This window comes from Mustelus asterias, chromosome 25, assembly GCF_964213995.1.
Source record: "Mustelus asterias chromosome 25, sMusAst1.hap1.1, whole genome shotgun sequence".
Lineage (NCBI taxonomy): Eukaryota > Metazoa > Chordata > Chondrichthyes > Carcharhiniformes > Triakidae > Mustelus > Mustelus asterias.
The window spans coordinates 25,615,220-25,636,217 of NC_135825.1; the positions used below are offsets into that span (position 1 = coordinate 25,615,220).

At 40.7% G+C, this 20,998-nt stretch overlaps 1 protein-coding gene across 3 annotated transcripts in view; it reads right to left on the bottom strand.

The window, feature by feature from the left end:
- The window catches only part of LOC144479268 (copine-8), a 652,766-nt gene that overhangs the window by 170,905 nt on the left and 460,863 nt on the right, over positions 1-20,998 (bottom strand). For all 3 annotated transcript variants that reach the window (XM_078197938.1, XM_078197940.1, XM_078197939.1), the window contains 2 exons: positions 4,188-4,241; positions 2,390-2,451 (listed from right to left, as the gene is read on the bottom strand). In XM_078197938.1, coding sequence (XP_078054064.1) covers positions 2,390-2,451; positions 4,188-4,241 — 116 coding nt within the window. The remainder of the gene's footprint in view (positions 1-2,389; positions 2,452-4,187; positions 4,242-20,998) is intronic.

Consider the following 20,998-nt stretch of genomic DNA (forward strand, 5'->3'; position numbering starts at 1 on the left):
TCTGATAGCAAATTATGGGCCAGGCAGCTTGATTCACCATCCAATTCACTTACAGCTGAGGTTTGTACATTTCAGGTGCACTTGCAGTCATATTTTCTCAGACATTAGGACACAAAAAAGGCTGTTGATGTTTCTTTTAAATTCTTTCTTTTCAAATATTTGTATAATCTCACTTTAAGAGAAGTTTGAGTCTCAAGCTTCAATTTCCTCTGGTGATAATATATTCCATATTCCGATTTCACTTGGTGTGAATTTCTTTATTCCTTCCAGATTCTCCCTTCGAGCTTGTAATAATAAGCCGAAATTTTGAATATTCCCCTCTGTTACATAGTCATGAACGTGGTCGAAATGATGCATCATCACCCTATATCCTCACAAATCCTTCTTTAATCTTGAAAACCTTTATCAGGTCCCTGCTCCAAAAAATAGCACAATATTTCAATCTTTGCTTCACAACTATTTGAAAATAGATAGAATTCATAGGTCTTTAGGATGTTGTACTTTAGAATTGAGACAGTGGACACATATTCATAGTATGAGCATGTTTCCCCTAAAGCCTTAAACCATATACATGGCCAGCACTAGCTGACAGCTCTGGTTTCAACAGGTGTTAAGCAGACTTTGTGTCACCTATAAAGTAACACCAGGGTCTTTCAAGTTCTCTTCACACTAAGAAAGGATAAGATAAAGTTTTAAAGTCATTTTCAAAGGAAATTTAAACATTTTCATGATGGTATTGTCTCTCCTTCTCTATTCAAAAGACATTCTTAAATCTTACTTCAGCAAATTAGAAAAACAGACTTTAAAAAGTTTAAAGTCACTTCTATAGAAATAGAAACAATTGGATGTAATCAGGAAAGGTATTAAGGGCATATTTTAGAGTGTTATGACCATTCATCTGGCTCACTGTGTGGATAATAAAACCATTTTAACAATAATAGAGAATAATAAGGATCATCGAAGGGGAAGAGTTAATCATAGAGGTAGGGGGATGAAAGGGTCTGAGTGGAGTGACTGCCTCAAACTCAGATGAGGGTGATTGTTGAGGGAGTGCTTCGATCGAGGTTATATTTTTGAATCGAGAATTATAATCCACTTCAGTTGCTCATATCCTTTTAGTAATACCCTTCTGCAATATATGGATCACTGCATCTTATGAGAAGATGCATCTTGTCATAAATAATTCATGTAGCGTTGATCTAAATTCATGGGCAGGATTTTACCCTCGCTCGATCTGAGATCGGAAAATTCCGCCCGAGGTCAGTGGACCTTCCCATTGTCCACCCTTTGCCCGGTCCGATTCCCGTGGCAGGTGGGGTGGTAGAATTCCGCCGCATGTGTTCAAATATTCCTTATTTACAATTACAAAATATTACAGGGAATAGGTATTTCCAAAGTTAAATGCCAATTTAAATATATTTATATATTTATAAATAAAATTATAGCCATTTAATCTTATACACAGTGAGACATAGATGAACTGCTTTATAAATCGTGTTCCCTGGCAGTTGCAGAGAGCTTCACGTTGCAAGATTACAGTAATGCAGGCAAGTGTAACAAACAATAATGCACAGCTGGGTCCCACAAACATCACCTGAGATAAATGGCCAGTTAATCTATTTATTTGATTATCAAAGCATCTCGCGCTTCTTCAAATCAGGCTACAGCATGGCCACCTGATTGTGCAGATAGACCTTACAACATCTCAGCAGGTATCGCCACCAATATAGCATATTTGTACTTCACTGAAATATTAGTCTAGATTATGCATTCAAGACCTGTCGTGGGACTTGAATCTACGACCCATCGTGGGACTTGAATCTATGACCCTTATGGCAAATGTGCTACAAACTGAGTCCAGGTGGCATTTCAAATACCGAAGAATATAATATTCTATATCTAAACCAAAGCTAAAATACATTTATTTATATTAATATATTTTACATAATGTTAGCTAAATCTTAATCTGCATCAGATCCTAGCTACCAGCCTGGAATCTGAGCAGCACTAAAACAAAAGCAATTATTTTAAAAGAAATGAATCAAACTTTGAAATTTATATAAATTGATTTAACATCCAGTTCTTACAGGAGCTTTTGATTTGATGAATACTCAAAATAATTGTCATGGAATCCAATTTATGGCTCATGTACATGGCTTGTTAGCTAATCAAGGCTGTTTATCAAGGATCAATATAATCTCAACAGGTTATATATTTGCAAGACAGCGAATGTTACTGAAAGAACCTTGAGCATTGCAGCCCATGCCTCACATCTTCTGGTTCTCCTTCCTCAGGGAACATCAATCAATATTGCAAAACAAGCAGGACGTAGCCAGGAATATTATTGCATTGCAAATGGGTCCAGCAACTAACTTCAAACCCTACTCACCCTCCTTTAATATAATCCAGGAAGGTATGCTCAGATTCAACCGTGAAAGATAGCAATGTAACCTAAAGAGGAAAGGGAAAATATGGTGAACTGACAGATCTTCGAGCAAACGTGTCATGCTGGAGAAACTTTAGCAAAATGACTCAGCACCCAAAAGATAACCTGAGGTGATATGATGTACAACATTTTTGTCCACCTAAAATATAATTATCATACTTATTTATACCACATGCAGTAAATTATATTCAGTCCCTGCATAGGCCTGAAGGAGATTTTGGTCTGGCTGTGCACCAATGTAAAACCCACAGTAACAGATACGGCAAAAACTGGGTGGCATGGACAAGTTGGGCCGAAGGGCCTGTTTCCATGCTGTAAACCTCTATGACTTCACTGTATTTTCAGAGTTCTCGACAACTGCTGTATCCTTAAGTAATCAACATAAATAAAAGTAGTTACCCATAGCTGAATGGTAATGATTTTATGACTTACGCCGAAAAAGTCACCAAACCCTGCAGCACGAAAGGCAGTCACTTGGCTCATCAACATTGTGTAAGTCCTCTTAAAGAGCTATCTTTATTTTACTCCCCTGTTCTTTCTCCACAGTCCAGCAAATTGCCTTTTCCTATTTACGTATATATTCAATTCCATCTTGAAAGTTACCATCAAAACTATTTTCATTATCCTTTTAATACATTCCAGATCACCGTAACATGCTGGGTTAAAAAATAAATCTCCATCTCCTCCTTGACATTTTGTTAATTATCTGTGTCCTCTGGTTACCCACCCTGCTCCCAATGGAAAAAGTTTCTCCCTGTCTACACTATCAAAACTCCATTACAAGTCTCCTTAACTTGTTCTGCTCGGTCCTCAGTAAATTAGAATCAGAAGAGATTTCTTGTAAACCATTGCTACATGACATATAGCCATTATTTAATGGGAATTTCAGAAGTTGCCATAGATTACACAGACTAATTAGAAAATAGAGAATCTTAAATTTTTCACACCAGTTTATTTTTTTAACTCTGAGTACCATAAAGTGATGGGGATACTTGAAATAGGAACTGATATTTTCTTAAACAAAACAGAATTCATTATTTAATGTATTTTTTTATCCTTTGTTAGGGCCATAAGACATAGGAGCAAAATTAGGCCACTCGGCCCATCGAGTCTGCTCCGCTATTCAATCATTGGTTTGTTGGTTTTCTTCATTCCATAAGGCATAGCGTATAGAAAAAAATTAATGACCAGAGTCAAGCACGAGATATCCTGGACATGACCTGTATTGTAAAGTTGTACGGATGGAGTTGGCAGTATTTGCCATCATTGCGCTGTGAAACTGGCAGCAATCTTTGCACCCACATATGTGTAGTTAAACGTGTAAGTCCAGGAGTTGCTGTCAGTAATTCCTTCCTGTTTCACCATGTACGCCAGTGAAGCACCCATGAGGTGGCAACCTTTAGAAATCATTAATAATAGATTCCCATTTCACACTGTAGTATCACAGTGGAGAGTCTCTTGGGAAAAAATGCCTTGTTAATTAAGGATATTAAGACATAACTATTGCTGAACAACCTTTCTCACCCTGCAAAATTGATTTTATCTTTGTGGAGTACCAAATATATGAAATATCTCTATTGTGATTTTAAAATTTCATGGTTCTTTAATATAATTTTATTTCAAGTTGTACTGAAATGTTGCAAACCATGGTCTGGGAAATTTACAGGTAAGAGATAGAATCTCACACAACACCCCCAAGAAATTCAACCACAGTAACCAAAGGTACAAGAACATTACTCACAGTTCCTGAATTAACATACTTCTTCTTCTTTATTTTCTTTTTTGGATTTATTACCTACATATAAATAAGAAAAAAATATAACATTACTTACATAGCTATCAAGATGAGCAGTAGAACAGTTAGTTCCATCAAGGATACTTCATACATATCTATGTCATATTCCCCCAAGTGGGTAACTAGACTTTGCAAGAAAGGTCATGGGTAGGATGCATTTAGCCTTTTAAAATGAATTATTGTTCATCAGCATGATGGGAATGGAATACGTTTGTACTTTGAGCAGGCAGAGTCAAGCAGCAAGCATTCCGAGATTAATTACAGCACAGATGTTTACAGAGCAAAACGATAAGATTTAACCTTAAGCAAGTACGGAGGAGATGGTGGCATAGTGGTAATGTTGCTAGGCCAGTAATCCAGAGGCCCAAGCTAATGCACTGGGGCATAGGATCATAAGTTAATGAACAAAATTAATATATCTGGAAACGAAAGCTAGTCTCAGTAATGATGACCATAAAACCATCATCGATTGTTGTAAAAAGAAACCCAGATGGTTCACTTTAGGCAAGGGAATCTGCTGTCCTTACCTGCTCAGGCCTACATATGATACCAGACCCACAGCAATGTGGTTGACTCTTAACTGCCTTCTGAATTAGCCTAGCAAACTGCTCAGTTCAAGGGCAACTCGGGACAGGCAGCCTTGCCAGTGACACCCACATTCCATGAAAGAATAAATTGCAAAAAAACTAAGAACATGTCCATTATATTTTTGTCACCCATACCAGCTGTCCTTTCACAGATACTTCAATTATTATTGGCAAATTTAGGCAATTTGGTTTTAATTTTTCTAATAACGACTGGCAACAAAAAAATGGCCTGGATTCCCCAACAAAAAAAATTCACTTCAAATTCTTAAGAATCATTGATTAAAGCACTTCCAGTCCATCAGTGTGGACTGGTTTCAATTTGGATGCAATAAATAAAAAAAACAATTTAATAACTCACTGCATCACTCAGAATCCCTTCCTCCCAAATCATACACTTTGAAAGTGAAATAGTAAAACATGCTATAAAACTTGAATAAATTATCTCGTCTAAAATTTTTTGTTGATTTACCGGTGGTTGAAAGGAAGAAATGACACCTACCTAGCAACTTCTCATTACGACAAGAGAAGTGCTTCACAAGCAATGAATTACTGCAGAAATGTGGTCTAATTTGATGTAAGCAGCTGACAGATTCACAGGAAGATCTCACAATAAATACCCAGTTAATATGGTCCTCGTGATAGCGATGTTGGTCAGGGTAGCAAACAAACTGCCCGTTTCTCTTCTAATAATCCAAAAACTCAACAAATGAGCTGAATGGGGCTGTGCTTTCATTTAAATAACAAAACTGTGAACAATGCAACTCAAGTGTCAGTCTAGATTCCATGCTCAGATACTTGAACTCAAGAACTTAAGTTTTTTAAGTTTATTTATTAGTATCACAAGTAGGCTTACATTAACACTGCAATGAAGTTACTGTGAAAACCCCTTCGTCGCCACACTCCGGCACTTGTTCGGGTACACTGAGGGAGAATTTAATATGGCCAATGCACCTAACCAACACAGGTTTCAGACTGTAGGAGGAAACCGGAGCACTTGGAGAAAACCCATGCAAACACAGGGAGAACGCGCAGACTCCAGCCAAGTTGGGAATCAAACCCAGGTCCCTGGCATTATGAGGCAGCAGTGCTAACCACTGTGCCACCAAAGGGTTACCAGCTAAGCCAAGCTAACACTTGTAAAGGATTTGGGCCGATTTTTCATCTCCCAATGGGGGTACGATTCAGATCGTAAAATGCTGAACTTATTACTTTGCTGGAAAAATAATTTTCCTCTGCCTTCCGTGCCATTTTTGTGTGGCCATTTTGCAGATTGCAAAGACAGGCACTTTAATGTTTTTTCAGTTTCTGGCAACAGAGCTGAAAACTTTTATTATGGCAACTGTAGCCATTACGAACGCTTGACTGGGTTTTAAAAGCTTCTCATAGCTTCAGCTCAGCAGGTGATCCATTGATCCAAGAATGATTGACAATTTTAAGAAGCTGTAATAACAGATTATATTTCTTTGATTTGGTTTATTGCTTGTTTACAAACCTAGTAGGCACTTAATGGATGACATTGGGAGTGGCTCATCACACTGGTCGATCAGCTTGACAAGCAGGTAAGATTGCTAGAGGGTGAAAAAGGGGCAATTAACCATGGCCAATTTAGCTAACCTGCACATCCTTGGACTGTGGGCCAAAACTGGTGTCAACGAGTTGGGTAATTTTCTGTATTTTAGGGCACTGCACATTATAAATGAAGGCTAACCTAAGCTGAACCGTGTGATTATATCGAGGATATTGTATGGGAGGTTGTGGGACAAGAAAAACAGTTTCATTAATTGATATCATTTGTTTCATCAGTTTCGAAGGAGAGTCATACTGGACTTGAAAGGTAAGATTCTGTTTCTCACTTCACAGTTATTGTCGGACTTGTTGAGTCTTTCCAACACTTTTTGTTTTTATCAGTTGACTGGTTTGGGAATTCATAAAAGGACTCGCTGACAAATATTGATCGGTCAATTACTCTCCAAGTTTCACATTTCCCTGTGAAACCTATTACACATTCCAGACTAGATAGAACATGTGGTGATCATTTTTCCCCTATACTTTTCTCCCAATTACAGTATTCTGACAGAGGATAATGCTATCACAATGTGATTACAGCATCATATGTGTGGAACTATGGAAACAAATCCTACAAGTTTTAACAGGTCCGCATGTGTGATTGCAGAGGATAATCTTAAATTAGTAATAGTAAAAACATTTCCTATAATGACTGAGGTGCCATAAATGTAGTTGCAATATATGGATTTGAAATGTGTGATTTCTTACACTGCAATTTGATTATTGGCTTACTTTTGCTTACTTTAAATGGAGAATTTTATCCTGACTGCAGTATTTGAGCAGAAGCTGGGATGATGCAAACTATAAGTGAGACACAGATGTATTCACAACATCACAAGCTGCAGAGATATTCTTGGAGTAAGCATTCCTGTCAGTATTTCACTTCTAATCTATACATTTTACATATATATGAACATACGGACAGTGAGCTGGTATGATCAAACTATGCCATTCAAAATGCAGAAGTGTTGAACAACATAGTGAAGTGGTATCATGCAGGGAAAGAGCGGGTTAGAAATTGGATTGTTACATCCAACTGTAAAATGGGCAGAAGAAGGTCCAGCTTTGGGAGTCTCATCCTGAGCCTGAATAAGGGTGCTGCTGTGCTGGGATGAGTAGTGGCCCTGGTGAAATAGGGATTAGGCCCATCTCATATCTGGCGAGGAGATGGAGCAGATTCTACATATATGCATACAAACATACGAATTAGGAGCAGGAGTAGGCCATTCGGCCCCTTGAGCCTGCTCTGCCATTCAAAAGGATCATGGCTGATTTGATTGTGGTCTTAATGGCAGCTATCCTGCCTACCCCTGCTACCCTTTGATTCCCTTATTAGTCAAGAATACATTTACCTCAGCTTTAACATTAATCAAAATGACCCTGCCTCGACCATAGAACCATAGAAAATTACAGCTCAGAAACAGGCCTTTTGGCCCTTCTTGTCTGTGCCGAACCATTTTTGCCTAGTCCCACTGACCTGCACTTGGACCATATCCCTCCACACCCCTCTCATCCATGAACCCGTCCAAGTTTTTCTTAAATGTTAAAAGTGACCCCGCATTTACCACTTTATCCGGCAGCTCATTCCACACTCCCACCACTCTCTGCGTGAAGAAGCCCCCCCTAATATTCCCTTTAAACTTTTCTCCTTTCACCCTTCGCCCATGCCCTCTGGTTTTTTTCTCCCCTAGCCTCAACGGAAAAAGCCTGCTTGCATTCACTCTATCTATACCCATCAAAATCTTATACACCTCTGTCAAATCTCCCCTCAATCTTCTACGCTCCAGGGAATAAAGTCCCAACCTATTCAACCTCTCTCTGTAACTCAGCTTCTCAAGTCCCGGCAACATCTTTGTGAACCTTCTCTGCACTCTTTCAATCTTATTTACATCCTTCCTATAACTAGGTGACCAAAACTGTACACAATACTCCAAATTCGGCCTCACCAATGCCTTATATAACCTTACCATAACACTCCAACTTTTATACTCGATACTCCGATTTATAAAGGCCAATGTACCAAAGGCACTCTTTACGACCCTATCCACCTGTGACATCACTTTTAGGGAATTCTGTACCTGTATTCCCAGATCCCTCTGTTCAACTGCACTCTTCAGAGTCCTACCATTTACCCTGTACGTTCTTCTTTGGTTTGTCCTTCCAAAGTGCAATATCTCACACTTGTCTGCGTTAAATTCCATTTGCCATTTTGCAGCCCATTTTTCTAGTTGGTCCAAATCCCTCTGCAAGCTTTGAAAACCTTCCTCACTGTCCACTACACCTCCAATCTTTGTATCATCAGCAAACTTGCTGATCCAATTTACCACATTATCATCCAGATCATTGATATAGATGACAAACAACAATGGACCCAACACCGATCCCTGCGGCACACCACTAGTCACAGGCCTCCACTCAGAGAAGCAATCCTCCACAACCACTCTCTGGCTTCTTCCATTGAGCCAGTGTCTAATCCAATTTACTACCTCCCCATGTATCCCTAGCGACTGAACCTTCCTAACTAACCTCCCATGAGGGACCTTGTCAAAGGCCTTGCTGAAATCCAGATAGACAACATCCACCGCCTTCCCTTCATCCACTTTCCTGGTAACCTCCTCGAAAAACTCTAATAGATTGGTCACTATTACCACTCTCTGGGGACCAGAGTTCCATAGATTCACAACCCTCAGTGAAAACATTTCTCTTCAGCTCCATCTTAAATGGGAGAGCCTTATTTTTAAACTGCGTCCCTAGTTCTGGTCTCTTCCAGAATATCCTTTGAGCATCCACTTTATAAAACCCCCTCAGAATCTTATATTTTACAATAAGATCACCTCTGATCCCTCTAACCTCCAATGGATGCAGGCTCAACCTGTCCAACCTTTCCTCATAAGATAACCCCTCATCCCACGAACCAGTCGAGTGAATCTCCTCTGAACTGCTTCTAATCCAATTATGCTCCTTATAAATAAGGAGACCAAAACTGGACACAGTACCCCAGATGTAGTTTCACCAATGCCCTCTATACTGTAGCAAAATATCCCTACTTTCATGTTCCACTCCTCTTGAAATAAAGGGCATTCCATTTGCCTTCCTGATCACTTACTGTACCCACATAATAACTACTTGTGATTCATGAACCAGGACACCCAGGTCCCTCTATACCTCAGAGTTCTGAAATCTCTGGGCCTAGTGCACCCAGGATTCTTTAGCAGCCTAGAACCACCGCATTCTTGAGGACCACTGTCAAGTGTAACTGCACTCCTCCCCCTTCTATCACCATTGACATTTCAACCTCTCCAGATCTTATCTTAGGGCTGCTGATGTTGTAAACAGCCCAAAATTGAAATCTTTGCAATGGGGAAGCTTCAATCCTCTGGAGGTATGGAGTTATTGCAAATAGGCTCAATTTCTGGCAAGCCTCATCTTAGTTGATGCAGATACTGCTTGAATGCTATTACTTATGGACCCAAAAATGGGCCATTGCCAAGTTTTATCCCATTCCTCTCTAAATACTATGCCACTTTATGTACTCATTATGCTAGCATTTGTAAATATAAACATACAGATGAGTATATGAAATAGGAGAAGGCGGCCATTCAGCCCCTTAAACTTGCTCTGCTACTTGATAAGATCATCGCTGATCTGTTGGTATTTTAAGTTCTATAGTCCCATCCACGCCCAAAACGTTTTGCGTAACAATAATCTATCTATCTCCATCTTAAAAATATTCAAGAACTCAGCCTTTACCACTTCTGAGGCAAAGTGTTCCAAAGTTGTACACCCCTCAGAGAAAAATATTATCTTCATCGCTGACCTAAAAGGACAACCCCTACTTCTAAAATAGTGCCCCCTATTTCTGGACTCACCCACATGAGAAACCATCCTTTCCACGTGCACCTTGTCAAGTCGATTCAGGTCAACTTCAATCAAGTCACTCCTCACCCTTCTAAACTCCGGTGGAAACAAGCCCAGACTGTCCAACTTGCGTCCCTGCCTCAACCACTTCTTCTGGCAGCTCATTCCACATACATACCACCCTCTGTATAAAAAAGTTGCTTCTCAGGCTCCCATTAATTCTTTTCCCCCTTAAATTAAATCTATGCCCTCGAGGTCTCGATTCCCCAACCCTGGGAAAAAGACGGAGTGCATTCACCCTATCCATGCCTCTTATGATCTTATACACCTCTATAAGATCTCCCCTCAGTCTCCTATGCTCCAAAGAAAAAGGTCCTAGCCTGTCCAATCTCTCCCTATAGTTCAGTCCCTTGAATCCTGGCAACATCCTTGTAAATCTCTTCTGCACTCTCTCCAGTTTAATAACATCTTTCCTACAGCAAGGCGACCAAAACTGAACACAATACTCCAGGTGCGGCCTCACCAACGTCCTGTACAACTTCAACATAACTTCCCAACTTCTATACTCAATGCCCCGATTGATGAAGGCCAGCATGCCAAAAGCCTTCTTCATTGCCCTATCTACCTGTGACTTCACCTTTAGTGAACCGTGCACCTGAACGCCAAGATCCCTCTGTTGCATGATATTCCCTGAGGTCCTACCATTCACTGTGAAAGTCCTACCTTGGTTTGACTTTCCAAAATGCAACACCTCACACTTATCTGTATTGGACTCTATTTGCCATTTCTTGGCCCATCTCCCCAGTTGCTCAAGATCCTGCTGCAATTTTTGATAACCATCCTCACTGCCTACAATACCACCTATTTTAATGTCATCAAATCGCACCATGAATTTGAATTCAACAAATATTTGGAATTAAAAGTGCAATTATGACCATGAAACCATTGTTGATTGTCGTAAAAATCCACCTGGTTCATTAATGTCCTTTAAGAAAAGAAATTTGTCACCTTTACCTGGCCTGGCCTACATGTGACTCCAGACCCACAGCAATGTGGGTGACTCTTAAAATGCCCTCAGGGAAGGGCAATAAATGCTGGCACAACCAGTGACATCCAAATCCCATGAACAAATAAAAGTTATTTTCTTCAAAGAACTTCAATAAATTGGTTAAACATGATTTTCCTTTCACAAAATCATTCCGACTCTTCCAGATTACCCAGTGATTCTATAAATGCACAGCTATAGCCTGCTTAGTAATCGATTCTAACACCTTCCCCATGACAGACGTCAAGCTAACAGGCCTATAGTTTCCTTCTTTCTCTCTCCCTTCTTGAAGAGAGGGGTTATATTTGATACTTCCCATTTTGATGAAACCTTTCCAGAATCTAGTGAATTTTGGAAAATTAACAGGAACGCATCTACCACTTCATTAGCCAGCTCATTAAGACCCTAGGATGAAATCAGTCAGGACCCAGAGACTTGTCAGTCCACACCTACACCAGTTTGTGCAGTACAGCTTCCCCAGTGATTGTATTTTCATCAAGTTCCTCTCTCTCTTCCACCTCTCGATTTACAACCATTACTGGAATATCCTCGACAGTGACAACAGAAGCAAATGATTTGTTCATTTCAACCATCATTTCCTTATTATCTCCAAATGATTGACACATTTAACTTATTCTTTTCATTCTTAAATACCTGCATAAATTGAACTCAAATTGATACTTGAACCCAAGATCTTAAGTTTTTAAAAGTTTATTTATTGTCACAAGTAGGCTTACATTAACACTGCAATGAAGTTACTGTGAAAATCCCCCAGTCGCCACGCTCTGGCGTCTGTTCAGGTACACTGAGGGAGAATTTAGCATGGCCAATGCACCTAACCAGCCCATCTTTCAGACTGTGGGAGGAAACCGGAGCACCCGGAGGAAACCCGCACAGACATGGGCAAACATGCAGTCTTTGCATGGATAGTGACCCAAGCCAGGAATCAAACTCAGGTCCCTGGTGCTGTGAGGCAGCAGTGCTAACCACTGTGCTATTGTGCCGCTAATATGCTTTCCATTTTTACATTTCTAACTTCCTCACATACTCTAATTTCTTTCTTCTGATTAACCTTTTAGTCATTCTCTGCTATTCTTTATATTCTGACCGATTATCTGTCTTGCCCCTCATCTTCGCATGATGGTATGCTTTTCCCTTAAGTTTGATGCTTTTATTAACTTCTTTAGTTAATGATAGATGGTGGATTAATCCCTTAGAATTTTCCATTATAAAGCAATATATTATACTGAGTATTCTAAAATATCCCCTTAAATGTCTCCCACTGCCTCAGTAAAGATGTATCCCATGGACTAGCGTCCCATTTGACTATAGCTAGTTCAGCTTTTATGCCCACATAGTTGTTCTTATGTAAGTTTAACGTATTAGTCTTGGACCCACTCTTTTCCTTTTCAAACTGGATGTAAAATTCAATCATAGTGATTGCTACTACCTCAGGGTGCCTTCACTCACAAGTCATCAATTAACCCTATCACTTTGCATGATACCAAATCCAATATAACCTGTTTTTTCAGATTCCAGCATCTGCAGTATTTCGCTTTTAAGCTGCTCTCTCATTGGTTCCAGAACGTGCTGCTCCGAAGCATTTTATGAACTCCTCATACAGACTACTGCTGCCAATCTGATTTCCCAAGTTTATGGAGTGAATTTTACCACCCCACCCACCACAGGAATCGGAGTGGACGAGGGGCGAACCATGGAAAAGTCCGTTGACCATGGGTGGGATTTTCCAGTTTCGGGGTGAGCGAGGCCGGAAAATCCCGCTCTACATGTAGATTAAAATCGCACATGATTATTGCCACCCTTTATCACAAGCATCCAATATTTCTTCTTGTAGATCTTGTCCTACATTGTGGTTACTGTTAGGGGGCCTGTCCACCACTCATTAGTGACTTATTTTCCACTACTATTCCTCATCTCCTGCCAAGCGGATTGTACATCCAGATCTCCTGAACCAAGCTCATCTCTACCAATTGCACCAATGCCATTCTTGATCAACATTGCTACCCCTCTACCTTTACCGAGCTTCCTCTTTTCCTTAAATGTCACATACCGCTCAATATTCAGGATCCAATCCTTGTCAGCCTGCAGCCATTCTCTGGCTATTATATATTCATTTATGTCAATATCAGATCGCATTTATTTACTTCAATCAATTGCTAGCTAATGCTGCATAGATTTGCAATAGTCACATCACAATTAATAGCTGTGTGTGAAGCCATTATCCATAAACTGCATGGATTATCCTAAACTTTAACATTTCAGTTGCCCATATACAGAGGGAAAATGGAACATGATCAAGAATGCACCCTGTGTTGATTACAAGTGGACACTGACAAGCAATTTCAAGGATATAACAGCACACTGTGAGATATGTTGTCCCATGAACATAAGCAGTGACATTATTGCCTTGTAATCATGAGAGATTTAGATGAAGGTGCTATCTAGATGTGAATCAGTTCAGTATTTAGGCTTCAGCTGCGGAAATACTCACTGATTTCTGTCATAAATCCATCCCATTACAACCCTAATCCATGTCCTCTGTATATAAAGTGCATTTAATTTCTCTCTCTCACCTTCATTTCTTTGCCATTCCTTGGTAAGTCCTGGAGCACACATCATCAAATTGCATTCTATGATTTTCCATCTCATATAAACTCTCTCAGACATGTTTATACCTGGGTGCTGGGTTATATTTAGAATGTGGTCCTCTCCCCTGTAACACAAGCATTGACGTGGAGATGCCGGTGTTGGACTGGGGTAAGCACAGTAAGAAGTCTCACAACACCAGGCTAAAGTCCAACAGGTTTATTTGGTAGCACAAGCTTTCAGAGTGTTGCTCCTTCTGCAGGTGAACACTCACCTGAAGAAGGAGCGACACTCTGAAAGCTTGTGCTACCAAATAAACCTGTTGGACTTCAACCTGTGTTGTGAGATTTCTTACTATACACAAGCATTTAGCCAGCCTCTGGAGCAATTACTTTTAAGTTTGGAAGTTAATGGGCTACAGCTTTTGTTCAGTAGACGATGTCATCTCAAAACCAATATTATTATAATTGACTTTTGCTGCATGAATAAAATTTTGTTTCCTCTAAAATCAAATTAGATCACAGTTCTGCATCTATAATGGAAAATAAGTCTTTTATCAGTCGCCTTAAGGTTGCTTTTTACCAAGCACTTCATACAGACTGAAGTATGTGAGGTTAAAAGCAAGTAAATTTACCACCAATCAGAATCCCTACAGTGCAGAAGAAGGCCATTTGGCCCACTGAGTCTACACTGACTCTCCACAGAATAGCTTACCCAGACCCACCACCCTGCTCTATCCCCATAACCTCACACAATTACCCCACAAAATCCCTCAACCAGGACATCTTGGGATACTCAGGGGCAATTTAGCATGGCCAATCCACCTAAACTGCACATCTTTGGACAGTGGGAGGAAACCAGAGCACCTGGAAGAAACCCATGCAGACACAGGGAAAATGTGCAAATTCCACACAGATAGTGACCCAAGCCGGGAATCGAACCCAGGTCCTTGGCGCTGTGGGGCAGGAATGCCACCATACTGATAAACATGAGTTCTTGTGGGAACTTAACAATGATCTACGCACAGTAGACACAGATAAAACAAAAAGACAGCAAATAATGAATGACAGTGAATCAAAAATTTCATAATGCTATAGGTATATGTATCATAGGGTTCCATTTTGCAATATGATACAATTCATGAGCAGATTCAACAAAAGGAGTCAAATAGTTATATGCATTAATTCAAGTAAATTGGGCCGTATCTTCCGAGCAGTGGCAATCACCGTCAGATTGTCATTCCACTCCTATTAACTTACCTTGCGTTGGAGCATCACATTTCAGGCCTTCTGTGAAAAGTGGATCATACCTGCTCCTGGAGTTCTTCCTTCGTGATACAGAAACAGCCAAAGCACACTCCTTTTGAAGATACTAGCTACCATCTACTTTGACAAGGCACAGAGAGAAGGTACGCGTGGAAAGAAAGTGGCTGAGGTGGTAGGGTGGCAAGTGGGTGAATGAGGGGTTAGGGTGGGCAGGGAATGGGGAAGTGGTCAAGAGGTTAATCGAGTGGTGGGGAGTTGGCCAGGGGTGGGGTTGGGGCGGGGGGGGGGGGGGGGGTGGGGTGGGGTGGGGTGGTTGGGGGTAGTCAGGCGGGGTTGGCTATGGGAATTAGTTGCAAGGGGGTGAATGGCTAGCCAGGGGGTAGCAGGCAGTCAGGTGGTAGTCGGGTGGGGTCAGGTAGGTTGGGTGGTCAGGGGTGTAGTTGAACAAAATGGGGGCAGATAATCGGCGGTCAGTAGTATAGTTAACTCAGTGATTAGAACTGGTTTTAAACCCCGTAACTGTTTCTGGGTAACTGTTCTGGTAAGTGAATCAGAATCATCTAAAGTCTCCTCCTCATACTTAAGAGTTTTGAAAAGCTCCAGACACAGGGTGACTGTCTATTGGAAACTGAAACTTTCCGACCAGTTCCCAAGGAGTCCTTGTACTGCAACGTCAGCATTGTCCCCCAGTGCATCTCCTGGGTTACCTTCGGGGTATGACCATCTGATGATCAGAAGGTCAGGCCAATAATTTTTAAAATGCCAAACAATTACACTCGCTCAAAATCTACTTGGAACCCCACTAACATCGCTGAATGTATGCATTTCTGCTGCACCTTTCGTGAAACTATAGCAGCAGAAATTGATGAACTCCAAGGAAATTCTAGCCTGTTGATTTTAACATGGGTGGGAATGCAGAGTGTGAGGAAACAACAACTTGCAGCTTTATGGTGCCTTTAGCATTGTAAAATGTCTCAAGGCAATTCGCAGGGTCGTTATAAGGCAAAATGTGACATTGAGCCACATGAGATATTCAATTAAGTAACTGAAAGCTCAGTCAGAGAGGGTATTTTAAGGATTATATTAATAAGAGACAGAGTTAGAGAGGCAGTGAGGATTATCTAAAAAATTCAGGTATTAGGGCCTCAGGCATGATGCCCAATAGAAATCACGGTGGCAGAGTGGTTAGCACTGCTGCCTCACACCGCCAGGGACCCGGGTTCGATTCCCGGCTTGGGTCACTGTGCGGAGTCTGTATGTTCTCCCCCTGTCCGCGTGGGTTTCCGCCGGGTGCTCTGGGTTTCCTCCCACAATCCGAAAATGTGCAGGTTAGATGCACTGGCCATGCTAAATTCTTCCTCAGTGTACCCAAACAGGCACCAGAGTGTGGCAACTAGGGGATTTTCACAGTAACTTCATTGCAGTGTTAATGTAAGCCTACTTGTGACACTAATGAATAAACTCTAAACTTTAAAGCAGAGCTAGAGAATAGGTAAGAATTAGAGGAACCTGGAATTCTGGGAAGGTCAGAGGTACGGAGATAAAGGAGGATGAGGTCATTGTGGGATCTGAACACAAGGATGAAAATTTTTTAGTTTGAGGCGTTGCTCGACTCGGAGCCAGTGTAGGTCGACAAGCAAAGAGGTGAAGGGTGATGGAGAAATTGGTACAAATTAAGGTCAGGCAGCAAAACTGTGGATGAAGTGAAGTTTATGGAGGGTGGAATTGAAAGGATATTGAATTGGAAGCTCAACTCAGAGTCAAACAGGATCCAACAATGGAAGAAGCGTTCACAATGACACCAACATCAGGCTGAATGCTACTTGTGGGAAATGCAAAAGTAAAGGCCATCAAACAAAAATAAAAGTCGCCAAGAAATCAAACGCGGAATTCATTTTACTGGAGAAAGTGGCGAGAAAGTGGAATTCACTTCAACAGGGTGTGGTTGAAGCAAATAATGTGAATGGATTTATTTGGAAGGCAAATAAACAGATAAAGGAGAAGGGAAACAAAAGTTATGCTGATAGATTTAGATGATAAAGAATGCGAAAAGGTTCAAATGGAGCACAAAAAGGAGCATGCAGTAGTTAGGCAGAATGGCTTGATTCTGTGTTGTATCTTATATCTAATTCTAAATTATGAAGCAGTAGAGACCTATTTGCTTTTTTGAATAAATTTTTTTACAGTAGACTTCCCCTATGAATTGAGTACAGCAGAATTCTCCTTGGAAGCTGCTGTGAAGTTGTTTCTGTGAAGTTCCCACAGTTACAGGTGAACTGTGCAAACAAGATGAAGGAGGAACAAGAGAATGTGAACTTCGATAAACCAGGAGAATAGCCATAATAGCCAAAGTGGATGCTTGGGTGGTGTAACCATGTAGGCATGCTTTGTTAATAATTAAATATTATAATTAGATGAGCATTTGGAGACTAACTGGTTATCTATATTCACCCGACGTAAATGAAATAATTAGAACTATTAGCTGTAACTGAATATTAATGACTTCAGAACAAACATATACTTGTGATTGGTATATGCAAACTACTTGTAAGATAAGCAAAGGTGTAATTACTGCTGCAAGGTATTGCTCAGGGAGTCTGCATGTTGTTTCGTGAAAACAGACTTCCCTGCTATACTTTGAGAAAAGGCCGATTTAAAACTCCGCAGGTTTCGTCCAGTCTTTTGAGGGGAACGAAGTATGAGTTAACTGGATAGCGGTGAAGTTCCCTAACATGCAGCATTGGGAGTTACATCTATTAGTTAAAGTTTATTTATTAGTCACAAGTAAGGCTTACATTAACACTGCAATGAAGTTACAATGAAGTAATTTTCAGGTATGCTTCTTCCTCAAATTGTCCTGAGCTCTTATCTTTTTGTTGCCACTCCCAGCAGATGGAATTGCTTTTGAGGGGGGTAGACGGTGTATATACTTCGATAGATAAGACATTCCAGTTGTGTGGGGCAGTTTGGATGATTCAGAGGGTTTCTACCTGTCTCTCATTGTTCATTTAGTAGTTAATACAACAAAACATTGGAGGAAAGAAAGGACAGTGATGGGGTGATAATTTTAAAGAGCAGCATGCTGCTAACAGCAAAAAATGTGAACTCTTTGAAATATATGTCATATCCCTTGAGGCCTCGCTTACGATGTCAAAGAAGTTACGCTGGAAAAAGCAAATAAATAAAAGTATCTTCAACCACCACTGGATGTCCCCACTTTACACCCAATTAAGTACTTTTGAAGTGTAGTTGCTGTTGACACATACAAAATGTGACAGGCAGTTTGTACACAGCCAAACCTCCACAAACAGCAATGTGATAATGACCAAATCATTTATTTTCATGAGGTTGAAGGAGGGATAAATATTTCCCAGGACAACGGGGATAATTCGCCATCTTTCCAAAATAGTGCTATGGTGGATTATCATAGACCTTGGATCTCTCAGAATCCCTACAGTACAGGAGGCCATTCGGCCCATTGAGTCTGTACCGACCACAATCCCACCTAGGTCCTATTCTCGTAACACCACACATTTACCCTGCTAATCCCCCTAACGCTCGGGTCAATTTAGCATGGCCAATCTACCTAACCCGCACATCTTTTGGACTGTGGGAGAAAACCGGAGGAAACTCACGCAGCCACGGGGAAAACGTGCAAACTACGCACAGAGTGTGACCCAAGCCGGAATTGAACCTGGGTCCCTAGCACTGTGAGGCAGCAGTGCTAACCACTATGCCACCAGATTGGGCCTCAGTTTGATGTGGGATCTGAAATACAACACCTCTGAAAGTTCATTAATCCCTGTGCACTGTACTGAATTGTCAGCCTAGAATTTTAGTTCCCAAGTCCTGGAGAAGGACTTTAAACAACACACCTCTCATTTGAATGATTTGCAACAAGGCTTCAAAGTTTCCTCAGAGACTGTGAAGCAACCTTTTCTTAAAAATAAGTTATTGAAAGTAAAGAGTGTTTTGGTTCCTTATTCACTGCAGAAGGATATTTATGCGTTCCTCTAATATGTTAGTTATATAAACAAATGAGTAGATATCCACCCCCTACCTCATTTAGGGTGCAGATTTTAAGTGTGAAGGTCAGAAAACACAGAACTTAAAAGACCAAACCAGTTGACTCAAGATCTATACAACATTCAGGGTTACTAGAAAAAAATTGCTTAATCAGAAGCAAAATACTGCAGATGCTAGAAATCTGAAATTAAGTGCTGAAAATACTCAGCGCAGGTCTAGTGGCGTCTGTGGATACAGAAATAAAGTTAACATTTCAAGTCAAATATGATTCTTCCTCAGAACTTCAGAGTCGTATTCAACCTGAAATGCTAACTCTGTTTCTCTCTTCACAGTTGCTGCCAGACTGCTGAGTATTCCCGCATTTTCTGATTTTATTTCTGTCTAAACAGGCCTGCTAAGTTCATAACAGATATCCAGAACCTTGGTCCATACTTGAATAGTGGCGCAGTGTTTCAGAATTGTGGATATTTTACGTTCTCTCTGAGGCAAATATAAATAAATTAAATGTTTAACCATTTAAACGACATCCAAAAATATTCAACAAAATAGAATTGGCTTCCTTTTTTTATTGGTAACTTTTGCTAATTGCTCATCGTTGGACTAGCTGACGTGCCAGGCCACTAACATAGAATGATTTCATGAGCCTGGTCCTTCGTAGGGCCTTCCAGTGTCCACTGTGTAAGGTAGGCAGGGGGGGTTAGAGTGAAGGACATCTCCAGGTTAAAGTTGCAAATCCCAGGATTTTCTAGCTGTTGCTGAACTAAGATCTGATGGAAGAGGACAATAAAGCAATCCAACTTGCAATTAAGCTTGTGGCTGGATACTTTCAGACCCGCTGGTCTGAGGAAAGGATCCTGTCACAAGAACATCACCAACTTTCTTGTGTTGTTCATGCGCTCTTAAGCTGCATTGCTAAGAAGCTGTGGTAGGTCAGTGAAAACAGCCCATCTTACTTTATTTACCTGAACTTCTCCTATTTCCTGCAACAGTATTAAAAGTGAAGTAAGATTGGCCTCCACCCCTTTATTCTGACCTATAAACTCAAGAACTGTGGATTGAAACTGGTAAAATATTACAATCAACTACAATTTGATTTAAGGACTCAACTTTACAATTTTAGAAGTTTTCTAATTTCTAATTAGGCGGCACAGTGGTTAGCATTGCTGCCTCACAGAGCCAGGGACCCAGGTTCGATTCCTGACTTGGCTCACTGTTTGTGTGGAGTTTGCATATTCTCCCTGTGTCTGCGTGGGTTTCCGCCAGGTACTCCGGTTTCCTCCCACTGTCCAAAGATGTGCAGGTTAGGTGGATTGGCCATGCTGAATTGCCCCTTCGCGTTAGGGAGACTAGCTAGGTTAAATGCATGGGGTTATGGGGATAGGGCCTGGGTGGGATTATGGGGTCGGAGCAAACTCGATGGGCCGAAAGGCCTCCTTTCGCACTGCAGGGATTCTATTCTGTGATTCTTGATTCTAAAATGATTTCTGTTAATTAATTGCACCAGTATTCAAACACAAAGAAACCCACAATCTATACCTGGTCACAATGATGGCTGCAATGTTTTGGATGTGACTTTGAATATTCAGGCAAACAGTCATCAAGATTTGTACTATTTCTAAAGCAGGAATCGATCCTATGGAAAAGGAGTTAGGAGAAGGGCAAGGTTTAAAGGATCATACCATTAAGAATGTAATTGTTCACTCACTGCATTTGAGCTTCAGAGACTCAGTATCTTTGACACTTTGATTTATGTTGATGGATAAACACGAAATGTATTCCTCAAAGTGTTTAAGGAAATGGAAT